Consider the following 19560-nt stretch of genomic DNA (forward strand, 5'->3'; position numbering starts at 1 on the left):
AATACTCTTTGAAGCTGATATGAATTCAGTTTAAGAGAACAATTTCTCTTGATGCTTTGGTCCCACTTATTGATTATGATGTTGTCTTTCCTGTGAAAGTCATCCCTCCCCACTTCTGTCTTCCAAGAAATGAATATTGCTATTGTTAGGGCTCACTCATAAGACATTGTAGGTGTATATTTAGTGCCTGTGCAATGTTTTTTACATCATGGGGAGTGTCAAGGGGAAATGTGACGCACTGTGTACACAAACAAGGAACAACTGGCCAACCATGTACACAGGGCCAGACATATTTGCTGTCATAGAGTACAATAGACCAATTTGTACTGTTTTTGTTGGCTCAGAAGTGTGTGCCAGAATCATTGTTCTCACCATTTGCTAGAGAAATATTCTGAAAAGCAATGCTTGCATCATGATTTTGACATGAAGTGTACTCTTTTGCAGATAATTATATGATGCAAAACTCCCATAAGCATAACTAGAATATGTGTGTGTGTGTGTGTGTGTGTGTGTGTTTTAGTTGGGAGGGGGGGGGGGAGGGCAAAACATTAGAGTATAGTAAAAATATGGATAAAATTTCAGCAATCATATAATCATATGAAATTGACATCTTGTGTGTATATTTGCTGCTGTAGTTTCATCTTTCATCTTCCATATGATTATGATATACAATCATTGCACTGCAAAAATATTTAGGTTGTCCACGTATCTATACTTGTTTATGTATAGCTGCATTATGTCATATGGCTCTTCTGCACAAAGAAGTGAGAGAAATGAATTATGAGAAGTGTTTTCAATATTCAGTAATAAAAAGTCCAGCTAGACAGATAGTTTGACTCTAAAAGTTTCATGGTGCAACTTGCCACCGATGGTTAGGATGGCAAAAAGCATGGAATGATTGCCATGTGATTGCAGTAACCCTTTGCAAAAGATGTCTGTAAATGTCATAAGTTTTGGATATTTTTAAGTGATGTCTCCATAAAATGTCGTGAATAAGGGATCAGTGTTTTTTGTGATTCTTTTTGCAGCTACCTTGAGATCTACTGCGAGCGTGTACGAGACTTGCTGAAGACAAGACGGGAGCACACCCTGAGAGTAAGGGAACATCCAAGAGATGGACCCTACGTACAAGGCAAGTTCCACCGCAGTGTCACCAAGAAAGCTCACTTCAGAGTAGTCCTGGTCTACTGTCATTACCCCTTTGAAAGATGATCAGTTTGTTTGTTTGTTTGTTTTTCCAGTGATACTTGCATTCTGAATGTCCAGGGATGCCAAGTTCAAAAAAATTTTATGAGTGAGATTTTCATGACTCGGCATCTCGGCATGCGAATATGCGCGCGAGCGAGGGTGTGGGAGGGGTTTTTCCCCCCCTCTGGCCTCCCACGGTAGGGAGCTTTTTCAATTTTTAGCTCTTGAAGGTGCGATCAGGTGCATACTTAAGTGACTAATTTTTACTCATTCGGAAAGACAAAAGGGAAATATACCTTCCATTGCAACTATCACTTTAATCTTTTGAGCTATGCTCATTATTATAAGCCCAAGTTGCAGACTTCGCCCGATGCGTGAGAAAAATGGGTGTCATGCGTGAGATCGTGAGATGGCCCCTAAATGCTTGAGTCTCACGCAGAATGCGTGAGACTTGGTAGCTCTGAATGTCTTTGAGAGCACCATGAATAGCTATGACTTTTACAATGCATCATAAACCCCTGTTCCCTGTTACTTGTTATGTGATCAAAACTTTGTTGAATCATAAAGATTAGAAGTGAAATACATGACATTTAATCCATGGTTTTGAATGTGTATTGACTGGATTACGTGTTCAACTGCATGTTAATATTTCTGGACACACAATGTGTGCACTGGTCCAGGAGCTCTGAATTTGTTGTAAAATGCATGTGCTCTTTATTTGTCTCTGTCAACAGATCTGTCCAAACACCTTGTATCCGACTACTATGATGTCAAGACACTTATGGACAAAGGAAATATACAGCGGTAAATTTTGAGAGTATCAATGTACAGTTTATCATTGCAGCCCACATAGAATTCTGAAATGTAGACATCCTTCCATGTGAAGACCTGGTTTGCAGTTGTTGATTAATCTGATGTGACTAAATTATGGTCTTTCCAACCCAGGGAATCACCTGCTCAACCATCACACATAATTATGAATGGGACTATGCAAAATGGCAATGAGCAACTCTGGAGTTAATCAGTTGTAGAAGCAATATCATGTTCCACAATCAAGTGACAACTATTTTTGGCCATCAGCTACTAATCACTGATGTTTCCATGCCAATTTTGAGGAGATTAGACAAAGTCTTAAACAGAAGGTGCAGCATGAACAAGTAAGTTTATTTAGCCATAGCAACAAATGCAATAACATACCCTGTGTGCATCACACAATAGTGCTATCTCAGGCAAAACATCAGCTATTTTCTAGGAAGTTGTACGGTGTGAGTGAATTAAACTTTTTATCAGAGTAAATGCCACTCAGGGCTTCTCTTTTAAAATCACCTAAATCTGGGTCCAGCTTGTAGGTTGTTGCAGCCTCATCAGCGGCAAATGTGGCAGTTTGCCTCAGAGATATACTTATAGTCTTTGTGTAATTGTTCTCTCAGGACAACTGCTTCCACCAACATGAATGATACCAGTAGCAGATCCCATGCCATCTTCACAATCACCTTCACTCAAGTAAGTGGAAGTTTCTCAAGTTCTGAAACTCGTGATTCCCTCTCTATTACCTTTCATGCATTTTTTTGATCTGTTTATTTGATGTATTTATGTATGTTTTTATTATTTTGATTTATCCTATTTTTTGTCATTTTATTTCATTTATTTTATTTAATCTTATCTATTTATTTGCTCATATATTCAATTCTAAGACTGAAGAATTTTGTGATAAATTTCTCATTGGAGTGTGAGAATTATTCTTCGTAAATTTTGAAGTTGCTGTTAGAAATTCACAAATTTATCCAAGAGGAAACTAATTAGAATAGTCATTTGATAGTGCTTGTTATCCATATCAAGCTTGTTTTTGTTGTATAGTACTTTTTTTTTGGTCACCTTTACACACTGCCCCACTTTTCTCAGCAAGCAGAGATAAGAGAATCAAAGTCTTCCAGCATTTTTTGTTATGAATTAATTCTTCTACTTGCCTAGATTTTGTCCATTACATGTACTTTAAATGTCCAATTTGTCTCATAGTGACAAGTTTGTTTTTTTATCAGTATCAGCCATCAGTCATTTGTATAGAATGCACAGAATGTTGGCAAACCACGTAGTTCAGACTATCAATGCTCTGTCATCTCACAAAATCTTACCAAAAGCACATTGCGATTAGGCATGACATCATTCCACCACACCGTTTATTTTGTCTCCTCTTCAGGCCAAATACATTGCTGATATGCCAAGTGAGACTGTCAGTAAAATCAACCTTGTCGACCTAGCTGGCAGGTGAGTTCATCGAAGAGAAATGTGATGGCAGCAAATTGAAAGTGGGAAACCGAAACTGCTTGGGTCGAGAGGAAGCTATTAGAAGAGAGAGAGTCCCCAGAATTCAACACCTCCCCCTATAGCAAAACAGTCTCATGCAATAGTAACAACATTTTACGGACAGTGATTCCATGAGCATTAAAAGACAAGTTCACCGTAATATACATGTGAATTGAATACATAAGTGAAGGTTTGAGGAAAATCAGACTATCTGTTCAAAAGTTATTAATTTTTGAAGTTTCAGTGCCGCCATCTCTGGATGATAAGATTCCTGCAGCTTGTGATGTCACATGCATAAAACGATAAGAAGAAAGTATAAAGAAATTCAACATATTTTCACTTTTTTTTTCATAAGAAAAGAGCACTTGACTTGCCTCTTTTAAAAGGTAGGGGGGGGGGGGAATGATATCACCTTTGAATTTGTACATTTTGTAAAAATTTGATTTTTACGGAATTCTCTTTGTATTTTCCTTATATTGTTCTACGCTTGCGACATCATCAACTTTTGTAGTCTTATCCAGCAGTGATTGCACAGAAACGTTAAGAATTCATGTTTTGAACGGATTGTCAGATTTTCCTCAAACTTTCACTAATGTGTTCTCCCAATATTGCTGCATTCACTCAATCCACATGTACAGTGTATATGAAGGTGAACTTGTCTTTTAAAGGGAAAAATCACTGTTGTTGAATCCCATATGCACTTTGCTTTTCATGGCTTTATTTTGTTCATGACAGTACGAGCAGACTTGAACTAAATTGGGAAAGCTAAAATTAGCTGTGATTATGACAAAGTAAAACATCATGTCTGACTGACTATCTAATCATTGACAGTTTGTATCTACTGTTTTGCTCTTGAGTCTTTGCTCTTGAATCATTGTACTCGAATCCTTGTACATGAGTCATTGCACTCCAATCTTTGCTCTTGAGTCTTAGCTCTTGAGTCCTAGCTCTTGAGTCCTAGCTCTTGAGTCTTAGCTCTTGAGTCCTAGCTCTTGAGTCTTAGCTCTTGAGTCTTAGCTCTCAAGTCTTAGCTGTCAAGTCCTAGCTCTTGCGTTTTAGCTATTGAGTCTTAGTTCTTGAGTCCTAGCTCTTGAGTCCTAGCTCTTGAGTCTTTGCTCTTGAGAGTTCTATGATTTTGCATTTGGTTTGTTTCATTTTGTTTTTAATTTGCTTTTTTTTATTTAGCACTGCTGCTATTTGTTAATTGATTATGAACTGAAAGTGCAACTATTTTCACCAAAGAATGGAAACCTTGTTTGATGCTGATGAAGATGTGTGTCGTGAAGCAAATGACTGAAGTCAAATCATACACAATGTAGCACTATTTTTTACAGTTTTGTTAATCATCAGTAGAATTTTGCAGTTAATATTCAGCAAAATGTGTGTCGCCCATCACCTTGTGTAACCGACAAAAGTCAAACTGTAATTTCAACATGGTCAAATTTCTGAATTCCCATGGTTTTCAGTATCTCATGATATGTCCTACTTTATTTCCAAAAACTTCCCCTGGAGAAGGTAATTTAGCCTGTCAGCAGATAAGCATTATATGTTTCAGAAAGTGACTATGACATTCAGATGCAGTTTGGCCTGTAGGACATTGCATTTACCTAAAAATTCAGACAGGAGAAGTTCAAGATTGGAAACTTAATTTTCGAATAAATTTTGGCCCCTTTTGTTCCAGTGAGCGTGCCAATGCTACAGGTGCTACCGGAGAGAGGTTAAAAGAGGGCGCCAACATCAACAAGTCACTGGTTACCCTTGGCAACGTAATCTCGGCCCTTGGTAAGTCATGTTTGGCCTACAGTCCAGTTCATCAGACATTACTGCTCTGAATGAAATAAGAACTTTTAATACTGGTGCTGTTAGATACTGACATTAGTGCTGGACATTAACCTGTTGAGGATGAGTACCGAATATACTCTTGCAGGGGTCTATGGGAAAGGCGTGTTGTAGCAAAATCAGGCCGTCATCAACGGGTTAAATTTACCAGGCCATCGTAATCCTGCTGAAATCTGTACTATTCAGTGATCCATCCTTAAAAAGTATCAAAATCCATATCCTGTGATTCTACAGTTGCCATGAGTAGAAAATGTTTTTTTTTTTAAAAAACAATTTAGTAAGTACTGTATTTTGGCCTGCTGCAGAACCAGCATGGAAAACTATTTGTTAGATATGCCTTCATATATTGTCTAGAGAGGATAGTTTTGTCATTGTTAAATGTGGATAGAATGCCTCAAAGGTTTGTCAAACCTTATTGTGCTATTTTCAAAGATTTCTGTTCATGCTGGAGTGCTTTCATTGCTGATGGAGCTATAAGTCAAATTATGATGGATTACTGAATGTGGATAAAAAAGCTTGGCAGATTAAGTGAAGTGCTTGGGCACACAAAGGCTTAAGTTGTTGGCAATCAAAAATACAACATAAAATTTTAGGGAAATACTGATGTGTAGATGCCACACATTGGTATGTCAATGTCATTACCACCAATGGTGGTAACTATTGCACCGCTGGATGGACAGCCTGTAAGCTTTGTCTGTTTTGTCTGTGGCTGGCTGTTGAGGGTGTTTGCGCTTTTGCAATATTTGCTCCCCTGCACCACAATATTGCTCACTTGATAAGCTTTTAAATGATGGTACTCAAATCAGATATAGTCAGTCAATAGACATACCGGTAAGTATGAAATAAGTCTGTTATTGTCCAGGGGAATAAAAGTATACCCTATATGTATTTGTTTGAGTTTGCTGTTTGCTTTGCTCATGGCTGGCAATCAAAGTCTGGTATGCCCCCCCCCCCCCCCCCCCTTATTGTACTTGTGGTCATGTGCTGTCCAAGCTTGTGGGTGTGTGTTTACCAGATGCTACTTGTACAGTGGCAACAATATTTACTTTTGCGTGATTGTGGTATATGACCCCATCAAAGTATATTTTGGTGTCAAAGTCAGTTATTTGACACTCTGGCCACCTTTCAAGGTGCAATAAAATGTAAAATTGCACCGAATGGGAGAGTTACAGCTGTTTGAGCACCTCTAAGACAGTATGGAAAAGATGCAAATCGTGCACTTTTTTTCTTTGAGAGTTCACTCGTACTCATTTGTAATGATCTCATATTTCAAGTTTTTCTTGTTAATATTTATAAATACATGCTATCTTTTACTCACAGTCATGTCTCCTGATCAGATTGTTAAAAATTCAAGTCAAGATATATTGTTTTTGTCCAAAAGATCTACTATTAAGAATGAAAAGTAGGCATATTCTTCAACTGTGTGATAAAAAACAGAGGTGTACAATGTACAGTAACAAATGTTAATTACATCAATAACTATGAACAACAAAGCAACACAAAATCAAAGCAATTCATGTATTTCTATAAATTGTACAATATATCATTTTCATTTTTAAGCAATTGGTACTGCATTTATTACTATATTCTTTTTGGCAGAATCATTAAGGCAAATGAGATATGGGACAGATCAAAACGAGCCATGTCTTTATGTTACTGAAATATTCACACCCTATAGTATGCAAGTTATCGAACAGTGGGTCAAAGGTTCTGTAGACTCTTACTAAATCCTCTGTCCAAGGGTATCATCTGGTATGTTGTCTTCTTTGCAAACCTGTAAATTGGCATCCTTTCCCTCTCTTCTCTCCAGCTGATGCCTCAAACACAGTGACTAGTCCAGGAGGGAACAGGAAAAAGTCACTCTTCATTCCGTACCGAGACTCGGTCCTAACCTGGCTGCTGAAGGATAGCCTAGGTGGAAACTCCAAGACTATCATGGTAGCAAGTAAGTACTACACATTCATATATCTCAGTTACAAATGATCTAGTAGCAACAACAGTTAAAGTAATGGTAGTAGTAGTACTAGTAGTAGTAGTAGTAGTGAAGATGAAGTTGTAGTTGGAGTAGTAGCAGTGCACATTCAATAGTAGTATTGCTAGTACTAGTACTAGTAGTTGTAGTAGTAGCAGTAGTAAAAGTAATAGTACCACTTGGTAGTCAGAGTAGTGGTAGATGTAGTAGTAGTAGTAGAAGTAGTAATAGTAGTGGTAATAGCATAGTATTAGCAGTCACATACAGTGGTATAGTACTATTACTAACACTGTTGACACAACAACTACTGCTACTACAAATACTACTACTACTACGACTACTACTATTACTATTACTATTACTCCTATTACTACTACTACCGCTACTACTACCATTACTATTATTGCACTACTACTACTACACTACTACTTTTACTGTTACTTTACTAATAATGCTAACTCTAGTTCTGCTACTTCTGCGCTATAGCAGTGACTGTTACCTCTAATTCTACAACCTTCATTACTACTACCTATGTCCTTGCTGCTTCTTTTATGGGTACTAAATCGACTATTCCTTTTTCTAGTTCTCTATACCCGCACTTGATAGTAGTGCGCTTGAGATTACATCACTGATCAGAAGTAGTTGAAATGTCATGCATTCTTTCATGGTTCATCAAGAACTATCTTCGTTGAGGATGTGATGTGTGATATACAGGGTGGTTGCAGTCAAAAAATTAGGTGTGTGTGTTTTTACATCATTTCTTCAGGGATTCCAACTCTACTGCGTGAGGTGGGAGATTACTCACCTTGGGACCATTTTCTCAAAATTTCCCTCTCTCCTGCTTGAGCTTGAATGTCTCCTGCTGTTGTGGTGTGTTTCCTGCTAAAGATGTATTTTCTCCCACATAGAATTTAGGTCTCTCCTGTCCAACACTTATTTTATCATATAGGTTCAAAATTAAAGCTGAGATAGAACCAGAGAACATCTACAACCTTAGAGCTTCCAGGACCCGCTTTAGAACTCGGCCGCAAAGGACGTTACGCTTTAAGCTTGTGATGTGCACTCCCAGCACATAGTTTAGTGTTCGCATGATCATGCCATCAAGAGTCTCCAGTTTGCTAGGGGGTCCAGGCGGGAGAATTTCCTGTTTAAGAGGTGCTTAGGGTTGAAGCTACTTTTTTTTTCTTTCTTTTTGGCCAGAACATGAGGTTATGATGAAACCAGATGTAGAAACCCTTATGAATAAAAACTATGTCCTTGTTCTGCCAGGTGACTCCTAGACATGTTGTGACACTTGCTCTGTTGATTAAGGAGGGAGAAGATGATTAAGTGATGAGTTTGTGTAGAACACAGCAGATGTGTTTCCTGGGTGACACAACATTTGCTCCTCCGACAGTTGCTCCGGTGTTATCTTCTCCAAGGACTTAGGGTTAGGGTTAGGGTTGTAATAGGGTTTTAGGTTTAGTTTGATGTGAGGATTAGGGATAGGGTTATATTTGTGGATAGAATTTAAGTTTGGCTTAGTGTGCAGATATTTCATGGGAGTAATTGTCACAGGACCAAATGTCATGGAACCATTTCCTGAAGTGTGGCTACATGTTGGGCAGGAGACACCATGATGGTCTCTTAGTCATCCAAGAATTTTGGCTCACTCAGTGGTTTTCTCACTTATCAAAGGTCAGTGCTGCCACAGGCCTCAGAACAGGTGGCTCCTTGAAATTTTGTGGTGCTGATTTTCTGATTACTCAAACTTTTACTTCTTTGTAGGTCAGGTAATACATCTCTTAGGTCTATCATACTTCTATGCTGACGTAGCTAAATCTATATGATCTATTAATCTCTCTAGATGTATCTGTCTTTCATTCTGTCACATCTTGTAGATGATTGATAGAGGGATAAATGGGTAGATTTGAATGTGAGTATATTGATAAGGTACATGCTTGAATGATCAATCAATCAGTTGATCCCTTGATTAATTGGATGATTAATTAATTGGTTAATTGATTGGTTGATCGATTGGTTGGTTAGTTGGTTGGTTGAGTGATTGCCTAGGGTACCCTATGATGCAAAGCTGGTTAGTTCTTCAATTTTAGTGTTTAATCAAATATTTTCAGAAGTGCTACATACCATGGTCTTGTCTGAGAGAATGTGGCAAGGCTTTGCCAAGAATAAACTACTTGCCATGTAGCCCAGTTTTTGGTCTAGTGACTTACATAATCCCTTCATGTAGAATCCCAGTTTATTACTGAGTGGCTGTAACCTACAACATAGTCAAATTGACCGAAGACTGATATGTAATGTTGGAATATATTTCTACTTTGTAAAGGACTTCCTGTTGTCCTTCTTTCAGAATCCTGGGGGCCGTTTCACCAAGCTCTAAAATCCATCCCAAGTTCAATTTAATTCATCTTAGGGATAAGTTTGGGATCAAGTGGTCCTCAGAAGTTTGAAACTATTTTTCTAAGCCATTTGGGAACAATATCTTGCACACACCCTGCCACATTCTAGAATACATCATAAATGTCTGTGTATCCTTCCCCACTAGCTCTGATCTGAATCTGTCCCAACTTTGGGTTCTTCATTCAGCAAGATTTAGTTCTCATGCTAGCGAAACGGAGCACTGGACAGCTGCTTCCGTCTCTCTTCTGTCTCCTTTTAAATAAACCATAGATTGTATTTATCAATATTTCAGCAGCTTTAACTCTTTCTTCCCGTATTGTTGTTGTTTTTTTAATATGTTAAAGCTCACCTTAGCTTTTTCTGCCTTTTCTCTCCTCCTGCAGCTATCTCCCCTGCAGACGTCAACTATGGGGAGACACTGAGCACGCTGCGGTATGCCAACCGTGCCAAGAATATTATCAACAAACCAACCATCAATGAGGTATGATCGTCCGTTTATGTGGATGGAGAAAATAAATGTATGTTTGTGGCTTTTGTTGAGCTGAACTGAGAACCTTCAATATAAATGAAATCACTTGGGGTAGAAAGTTATTTTGTCATGTATGTTGTTGTTTGTTTCCAGGAGGTTTGCTAGACTGACACCAATCAATATCAATCACATACAGTACATCATGGGTCTGACATCTTCAACCTGTGTCTAGTGACCATTTTGTTAGATTTAAACCATGGTTTTAACTCTCAGCTTACGATACTTTGACTAGCTTCATGCTACCCTCATCCTAAAATATTGTGGTTTTGGTTTAACCTGTGATTTCAGTCCTTTGCTTCAGCAGACATGGATTATGGTAAAATCTTCACAGACAAAAATCAGGACCACCATTTCAAATGTAGAAACTGTGATCATCAGAGTTAAGATTAACTACCAGCTTGACTAATGTTGGATGCTGTGTGTTATCCCAGTAAATGACTTGTAATTTAACTAGCTTCATCCTGAGTGATTCATTGTTCTCCTCTCAGGATCCCAACGTGAAGCTGATCAGAGAGCTCAGAGCAGAGATTGCCAGACTCAAGAGGAGGCTTGGAACGTCTGTAAGTATTTACATCATCTGTGCGGAATATGGTATTGACAGTACTGTCCTTTCCAAGAATATCACTAGCTGAATATGTTCTGTCATTCTACAACCTTTTTGTGATAGTCAAACCACTCTACCAAATACAACTTCAATTGGAGAAAAATCATGTTTTCTCCAAAAGTAAACTTTCAAAAACACATTGAGGTAGATGTCTAAATATACGCATGTACTTTGGGAGGACATTTTGTTTCATACTGGTATTGATAAGATTTCTGATGGCGTGGCACAGTGATAAAACCAACCTCAGTTTAGTTCATAGCAGCATTTAATTTTCCAACTGGCTGTACAAGTCGAATGGGTCTCTCAGATAATGTGAGAATTTATTCTAGCTGTCTTTGAATATATGCAAATTTAAGTGTCAAGATGATTTTGTGTAACAGACAAGGCAGTTTCATTCTGTTTTATCTAATCAGTTTTCATGAAGAATCCTTGACTAGTTGATGAAGACTTCCAAATGTTGATGTGAAATTTGTCATATTAATGAACAGAAAGAGGATAAGTACAGCATTTTCCGTCCTGCTTTGTCATTCCATTTCTGATACACCTTGTGCTTGGCTCGTCCTCCCTTCCCCCACCCCCACCTTTCCCCTTCCATTAACACCTTAGCACCCCAATGCTGCTTCCATATAGAGGCCAAAACATTGCCAGTGAGAGTGACCCCTCGTAGCCGTCCTTCCCCCTCCAAAAAGGCCCATTCTACATAGATTTATGCACTGTGCAATTTCTGCCAAGGGTTTCTTTTTTGTGTTTTTTTTTTTTTTGAAACATGTTGCAGTTTTTCAATGCCAGAAGGTGTCATAATGTTCATGCTCACGTAAGGGTTTGGATGGCTATGTTGACTTTATTGGGAGCTACATAGAGTGTATGTCTTCATGCTTTGGAAATGATCTGATGAGTTTTTCAAATTTCTTGGCCCCTGTTCTTTCCAGTAACACTACATGTGCCACATATTTTTTAAAATATTTTTTGGTAGAAAATCTTGGCTATCGAATTGTAAATTTTTGAGTTCAGATGTTACTTGAGTATCTGAGCTGTTTGTTCCTTTAATATCTGCCATGAATGTACATATCATCCAGATCATACTGACCCATGTTTAACAAAGTTAGTGATTTGAGATATAATGGTGCTTGTCATATCTCTATATGGTGAGTTGTTGATCTCTTTCAACACATGCATCCCAAGTCCACCACCACAGGTTTTATCTGCCAACAAGATGACATGCTGTCCATGCCATATGCAAAGTTAAACATGCAGATGGCATCTTGTTTTGATGTTAGTAACAACATTTTGTTTTAAGATTTAAGAATTAACTTAACGATAAATCCAATGTTTCCCTTTCTCCCACTCACTCCGAAGGACTTTGATGATCTCCAGATCGGTAGTAATATGAAGGACAAATTGCATGAGAATGAAGAAAGAGTGAGTAAATCACCAAGCATTTTGCACGGGTGTTAACTGGTAGTCCTACGGCAAATGTGTCTCTTGATCTGTATGTCTGTCTTTGTGTAACCTGATGTTTATCTATGTGCTCTTGTGGATGTGGATTTGTCTTCAGTGGTAACTGCAGTTAATGGAAGGACATTGCTGTAATGCAGATACACTCATAATTTAGAAAGCACCATTGAATTAACCCTCTTTCACCCATTGATTCTTGGCACAGTCCTGAGTATGCTATCTCATCTATCCTTTATGTCATGTGTTGAAATTGCTTTGTCATATCACAATGCATGGAACACTACTGACTCATTTATTTTCTCGTCTTCCTAGTTTGACTATTTTTTTTTTTTTCGCTGCTTCATTGGCCATTTCTTATTTTTTATTTTTTTCTTTCTTTCTTTATTTATTATAATAATAATAATCTTTTTTTTTTTTTTTTTTTTTTTTTTTTTTTTACAAGGGGGTGCATTCAGTGCCTGACATCTGTATTGGCAGAACAATCTTTGAATCTCATAGTTTGTTGAATGTGATAAGCATTTAAGTTTGCAGAAAAGCTGCAGCACTTGTTGCTTTTTCTTTTCATTTTGACAACTTTGATGCTAGATAAGGCAGCAACTTGTCTCATGTTTTGATGGGTTTTTTTTGTTTTTGTTTGTGGTGAATTGTGGTGCTATCTGGACTGCCACACTGATGTGTGGGACATTATTTCATGACCACATACACACCATCATACACACCAAGGGGTGCAAGATATCTCTCTTCCACTTCAATGCACACACATACATGTTTACACACATAAACACACATACACACATACATACATATATTGTATAGTACTGTGGATGCTGAGCATTTTCACAGAGGGTATGATCATTAATTTTGTGAGTAAAAATATGTAGAATTTGAATTAAATAAATGAATTAAATATTGCCCTCCAGTGTAGATTGTGAGCACTAGGTATGAGAGTGATAGTACAAGTTGTAGGTACAAACATGCAACATTGGCAGAGGACAACAGTTGAACACAGAGACCTTGCTTACTGTTTACTGTGTTCTGCTAATAGGTGGTTCCCAATTTCAAATTCAACCAATAAGCTAGTTCGGAGTTAGCTCATGGGCGCATTGGTACGAATGACCTTTCTCTTTTCTCAGTTGGTTAGGGGCACTTAACTGGTTTTAGAGTGACATAATGCATAAGCCTTACATAACAATTTATGGGATTCACAATCCTGTTCAAACAAAGAATAGAGTTGCGTAGACCAGATGAGCAGAACGATCCGTCAATTTACACTTGGGAAAGCATCCATTTCATTATTTTGCATTGAATGTATTGACAATCTCTTTCTATTGATATTGCCAAATACCACTTTTGCTGTCAGGTGGATGTGCTGGCAAGCAGCATTTATAAGTATCTCATGAATAATCATTACATTACAGATGCTTATCCCAGTGAACTTAAAAACCATTATGCCTGTTGGTCCAAATGACCTTGTTTCTGCTCATGCGCAAAGTGGAACTACGAACTGGCTTATTGTCTTACAACTCTTGATTCGCAATATATCGTATCTGCAAACATATGGCATCTACTGTACAGTACAGTACACTACAGTACAGACCAAAGACAAGTAAAAAGGACATAAATTGTTAACATCAGCTTGACTTTACTTGCAATTCCGTTGCTGTAAATTACGGTAACATACTTGGATTTACAGATCATACAAACACAGGAAAAGATGTTACCAGCTGTTGAGTTTATGCCCTGTATCCATCCAAGTGTTGGATGCGTTACAGCCATTTTGTCAGCCTGTCCTTTGTAATGGGCCACTGCCTCTTAATATTGCCTAAAAATTGATAATTTGCTAATCAGATGTCAATACAATGTCATATCCCATGCCAGTACCCGCCAATAGTCATACACAATATTGCTTTGAGTGGGCATTATGAAGTGATGTTGATACAGTCTGTCCTATCAGTTTTTCTTATGAAATAATCTTTATTTCCTTTGTGGTATTGTGAATTTTCTTAGAGATGAATAATTCTATTTTTTATGCATTCATTTAAAAATGTACAGGTATTTTCAACTCATGTCTAGTAATACATAAAGACATGATATAATGAATGCAAGACTTTACCCATTCATGGGGAGTGGCATGGAATTTCAGCATCAACTATAAAATTAAAATCGAATGTCACACATCCATATTCTGATATACAGTACTGCTACTGTTTTCATTGACATTTAAGTTCAAGTTGACTCACTGGCTGTCAAACTCGTAGTGCTTTGTAGCTGTAATCTTTTGTAGTCCTTGGGGTGTTTCACAAAGAAAGTACAATGTAAGTCAAACTTAAAAGTTAAGATCGACTTAGAATTATGGAATGCTGTTGGTTTCTCTTTTCAGTTGTATCTAATGTTTTCAGAATCCACTTCAAATTGTTATCAAAATTTACAGAAAAAAAATGTTTACTTTATTTTGTTCATTAATATCTGTATCAAAAAGTCTTCAAAGTATTCTTTTTTTTATGAAAAAAAGAAAATTATTGAAATCACGCACAGCCCATCATTAAGTTGATCTTAAAATTCAAGATGGACCTAAATTCTTTGTGAAATACCCCCAGCTGTTTTAATGACAGAAAGTACTACCAACTCTAATATCCTTAAAACAATGTCACCTCACTTCAACATGTCTACGTGTATCTTTCAAAGAATGGTCCACAGATACATTGTGTCTCTCTTTGACTTCAAATATCATGTTACTCACAAATATGAGGATGTGGCATGGGTGACTACAACTCGATTTGGTGAATATACACCATCATCTTTTTTTTCCCACACTGAAATAACTGAAGTATGACCATCAACCTGTCCTCAAAGGCCACCTGCTCTTAACATCATGTGTCTGTTTTTCCTTTTGTATGCAAATTCACCTGCTGGGTGACTTGACGTTAAATATTTTGTTTGCCGTAAATGATGAGTTTCCATACAGTACACTTCTCGTATGTATCATTTCTAGCTTACCTTGTGAGGTGTGACTTCACAATTATGGTCTGCAAAGACAGAGTAATGAGAAATAACTAAAAACTTGAGATTCGGCAAGGAATTTTGAATGTTTCTTCATTACTGTCTTAATTTAACCAGCACCTATTCTACAAATTTAAAGTTGCCTACTTGTTAGTCTGTAGCTCATGAGAATAATGGACCCAAATGAGATTCAAGTTTTACAAGGTTTCTTTAAAAAACAAACATAACAAAAAAACAAAAACAGCATTCATGTCACATACAAGATCGTTTCAGATGCTCACATTTAGACAATATCACTGCAATTTGCCGTGAGAGAGACAATGCTGCTATAAGTCTTGTTTAAATTTTAGGATGCCTTTTTCATGCCTCCTACATGAAGTGTCGCTGGAGGCATTTTGTTTTGGGGTTGTTCGTCTGTCCTTCCATCCTTCCGTCTGTAATCAGTTTTGTGGACAGCGACACTTAAACCATGTGAGGTATCCAACTGAAACTTCGTATTTGTAGGGATGAGTGGATGAAGTTGTGCGTATCAACTTTTGGGTGCACATGCTCAAAGTCAAGGTCAAATTCTTAAAATTTTCCCTAATTTCTGAATTGCTTTATGGTATTTTTATTAAACTGAGTGTATACATGTATTACCAGGTAGAAATTCTCTAGGGAAAGCTTTGAGCCATGGATTTTAAATTCAAAGGTCAAGTAAAAATGTTAAAATTTCACATTTTTCTGCATAATTTGGAAATGGCTTGTGTTAAACTTTTAATATATATATGCAGAATCTGCCTGATAATGATTCTTTCAAGAATTCTTGCATCTTGTGGTCAAAGTTCAAGGGTCAAAGGTCAGGTGAACATCCCAAAGTCTGCTATTTGATGCTGAAATTACACTATTTTCTCCATATCTTAAGAATTACCCAGTGCATACACCTAATAAGCTGGGTATTTGCTTGTATTACTGCACAATGATTCTGTAAGGAAATATTTGTGGCATCAAACTTTCAAACACGTGATTTAAATTTTGTACCAATCATGTGAGATAGTCATCTCACACTATCAATGTGTACAACAGACCTAGGGGAGAATAGTGCGATATGGTGGAGGCATACCAGTCACCATAGTAACATTAATTCTAGTTTTCTTTTATTATGTCTATCTAATCTCACCCAGTCGCAGATATTCAGCATAAATATTGCAATAGACGACTGAAAAAAGTAAAGTGCAGCATCATGAGAAAAAGTAGGCTTGCAATGCATTCATAACACTTGCAGGAAAATCAGGTTTGTCCAATGCTTACAGTTACCTTAGAAATGATGATGATATTGACTATAAAACCTGTGCACATATGTTTGTGTGGCTCCTCGTGCAGGGGTCAAGTGTCGGGCAGTTTTCCTTTCTCTGCAGAGACATGGACAGTGCTTTTTGAAAAAGACTCTGCGAAATGTAGAATTTGTGATCATGTAGATGAACGGGTTCATTGTGCTGTTGAACTTAGCCAGGAACCCAAATGCGGCGCTAAGCTGCCACGGGAACTGTTTTCCAGTGATGGCGCGGTACTGCATCCCCACTACATAGGGTCCCCAGCAGGTGAGGAAGGCTACAAAGACAACAAACACCCTCAATGCCTTCTTCACATGCTGCTGAGTCTCCCTGACGGAGTCAAGTTCCCCATCCTGTAAGGCTGCCCTCTGGAGATAGATGCTCCGCTGGGCTCTCCAGCTGATGCAGGCGATCCGGTAGGAGCAGAAGCAAATGATGCAGAGGGGGGCATAGAAGCCACATGTAAGCAGAGTGAGAGTGTAGAACAAGGTCCCCTTTGTTGTCACGGTGACTGCACAGTTGGAAACTCTGGGCTGGAACTCAGCGAAGTGTGGCACAGCTGCAGAAGAAGCAGCCACTGCCCCTCCATAGATCCAAGTGAAGAGCAGCAGCCATGTGATGCGCTGCTTGGAGAAGAGCTGCTGATAGCGTAAGGGCCTCGAGATGCAGATGTAGCGGTCCACGCTAATAAGGGCCAGTGTCACGATGGAGACGACGCCAGCGACAATGGATGTAGCAACCATTAAGCGGCAGAAGAAATACTTGTCTCCCATCTGTGTGGCAGGGAAGCAAAATGGAAGGCAGAATACCCCAACTGTGATGTCGGAAATAGCCAGGTTGATGAGACAGAATCCTATGAGGAGGGAGGAATAAGAACAGTAGATGTTAGGGAGATGATGTTAATGTTTTCTTCTTAGCCAAATTGTTTTCTTATCAACCATATTGTCTTTTAGTACTTGATGAAATTAACGCCTAGATGATTGTTATTTACAGTTCATTTACTATCTCTACTTCCCCCTAACTTTACATTGATATTATGGTGTATGCTCATTTACTAGAGAGAAAAAAAATGAAAGTGATGCATTGTGGGATTTGTACAATATAGCCTTTAAATATCACTTCTCTGAAATAACCATTTCCATGCCCTCTTGTAGTACTCCTTTCTGGTTGGTGGAAAGATAACCAATTGATCCAAAGTGAATGAAAAACAAACAACTTAATTCCAACGGTTGTGAATTGCCTCACAATTTTGTGAGCAATTAAGTTGCCGCCTGACAGTTCTCTGGTAGAGTGACGCCACTCACCTGTTTGATTGAAGAGACTGGACGAGGAGGCTATGGTTCTGATTGACAGGCAATTGCTTGTGGTAATGGCCGCAATGAGGATGCAAATTATCGTTATTAAGGTATAGTTTGGTACCACTACGCCAGGAGGAACCAACTCCGTTGTCTCATTGAGAAGTTCTGTTATGGTTGCAATGTCCTGTAAAATACACAGCCAAAACACATGACAAAAAGTAACAGTTGAAAGGAAAAATGGACCATTTTGTATTTACATACATGTATATAAATGTAATCATCCAATTTCATCCATATGTATCCTGAGAATCTTTTAAAAGCAAACCATGAGATTAATCTACTTTGAAGCTGAGCATTTTCAGTTCTAAACTTTGAGTTTTGAAATGTCACTTTGTTGGATAATCATTCCAGTTTCATTGCTAGTTACCTCCACCAAGGGAGGAGGTTATGTTTTCACCGGCGCTGGTTTATTTGTTTGTTTATTTGTTCATCTCTATGCAAAATAACTCAGAAAGTTGTGAACAGATAAAACTTACAGGAAAGGTTGAGAAAGACAAAAGGAACAGCAGAGTGGAATAGTGCAAAAACAAAAACACTGAAGTGTCTTTGTGGGCGTATGCTATACTGTCACACACCAGTTTCAAAAGTGCATCTTTTTCCCAGTTGTTTTGTATTTTAATACTACAGTGTCACTTTGTAACACTCTTGCTTTTTATGATTTTTACATTTTCAGCTCATAGATTAATGATATTGCTGCTATCAACATCCCCTTGAAGTTAAAGGTCGTGTTTACCCTTGGGAGCAGTGATTTAAAAGATGTTCAAGATATCACTTTTAATGCATCTACATGTTGGTCAGTTAATTGACAAAATATCCTACCCTATAGGATTTTTGCAATAAAGCCTAAAATATTAGGAGATATCACTATTTTTCTCATTAAACCATAACTGTAGATGGTTTAGTCTGGAAACATTTTTATGCTTCCACCACGAAGTGGTGCCGGAGGCATTATGTTTTCGAGTTGTCCGCACGTACGTCCATCCGCATTCGTTTACGCGATAACTTGAGTAATATTGACTTGAATTTTACCAAACTTGGTCCAAGTATAAAGTATGATGGGGCAATTACTTGATTAGATTTTGGGTGAAATCGGCAAAAGGTCAAAGGTCAAGGTCAAATCATTAAATTGTATCTGTTTACGCGATAACTCAAGACTGGATTCAGCAAATTTCACCAAACTTTGTCTGAGGATGATGTATAATTGATTAGTTTTTGAGTGAAATTGGACAGAGGTCAAAGGTCAAAGATCAAGGTCAAATCCTAAAATATATCTGTTTGCTTGATAACTCAAAACTGGATGAAGCAGCTTTCACCAAACTTGATGCAAGGATGATGTTTGATGGGGCAATTACTGTATACGCCGTTATTTTCGCGAGGGTTTTATTTTCACGAATTTCGCGAGCTTCGGGCTGATCGCAAAATTAAAGACACGCGAAAATATTACCCCGTCATACCTTATGTGCAATTAAATGACAAAATGCATCCAAGGCTGGCCGGACCAGAATGCGGCTACATCGCCAGTACGTACACATACTATATTAATTACTAGTACGTACGCTATACTATGGTGCGACCAAAGAGGTTCTATAGAACCTCTT

General features: G+C 38.0%; 1 protein-coding gene across 1 annotated transcript in view; it reads left to right on the forward strand.

Moving 5' to 3' along the window:
* LOC139713643 (kinesin-like protein KIF16B) overlaps positions 1 to 19560 on the forward strand; it is a 94517-nt gene that overhangs the window by 26494 nt on the left and 48463 nt on the right. Inside the window, exons 7-15 of the mRNA XM_071625351.1 lie at positions 1029 to 1132; positions 1923 to 1992; positions 2619 to 2691; positions 3386 to 3453; positions 5174 to 5274; positions 7142 to 7276; positions 10087 to 10184; positions 10721 to 10792; positions 12193 to 12255. Of these exons, the coding sequence (XP_071481452.1) occupies positions 1029 to 1132; positions 1923 to 1992; positions 2619 to 2691; positions 3386 to 3453; positions 5174 to 5274; positions 7142 to 7276; positions 10087 to 10184; positions 10721 to 10792; positions 12193 to 12255 (784 nt within the window). The remainder of the gene's footprint in view (positions 1 to 1028; positions 1133 to 1922; positions 1993 to 2618; positions 2692 to 3385; positions 3454 to 5173; positions 5275 to 7141; positions 7277 to 10086; positions 10185 to 10720; positions 10793 to 12192; positions 12256 to 19560) is intronic.

Source organism: Diadema antillarum, unplaced genomic scaffold, assembly GCF_040938485.1.
Source record: "Diadema antillarum isolate AM-2024a unplaced genomic scaffold, OU_Dant_1.0 seq00002022_RagTag, whole genome shotgun sequence".
In the NCBI taxonomy this organism is placed as follows: domain Eukaryota; kingdom Metazoa; phylum Echinodermata; class Echinoidea; order Diadematoida; family Diadematidae; genus Diadema; species Diadema antillarum.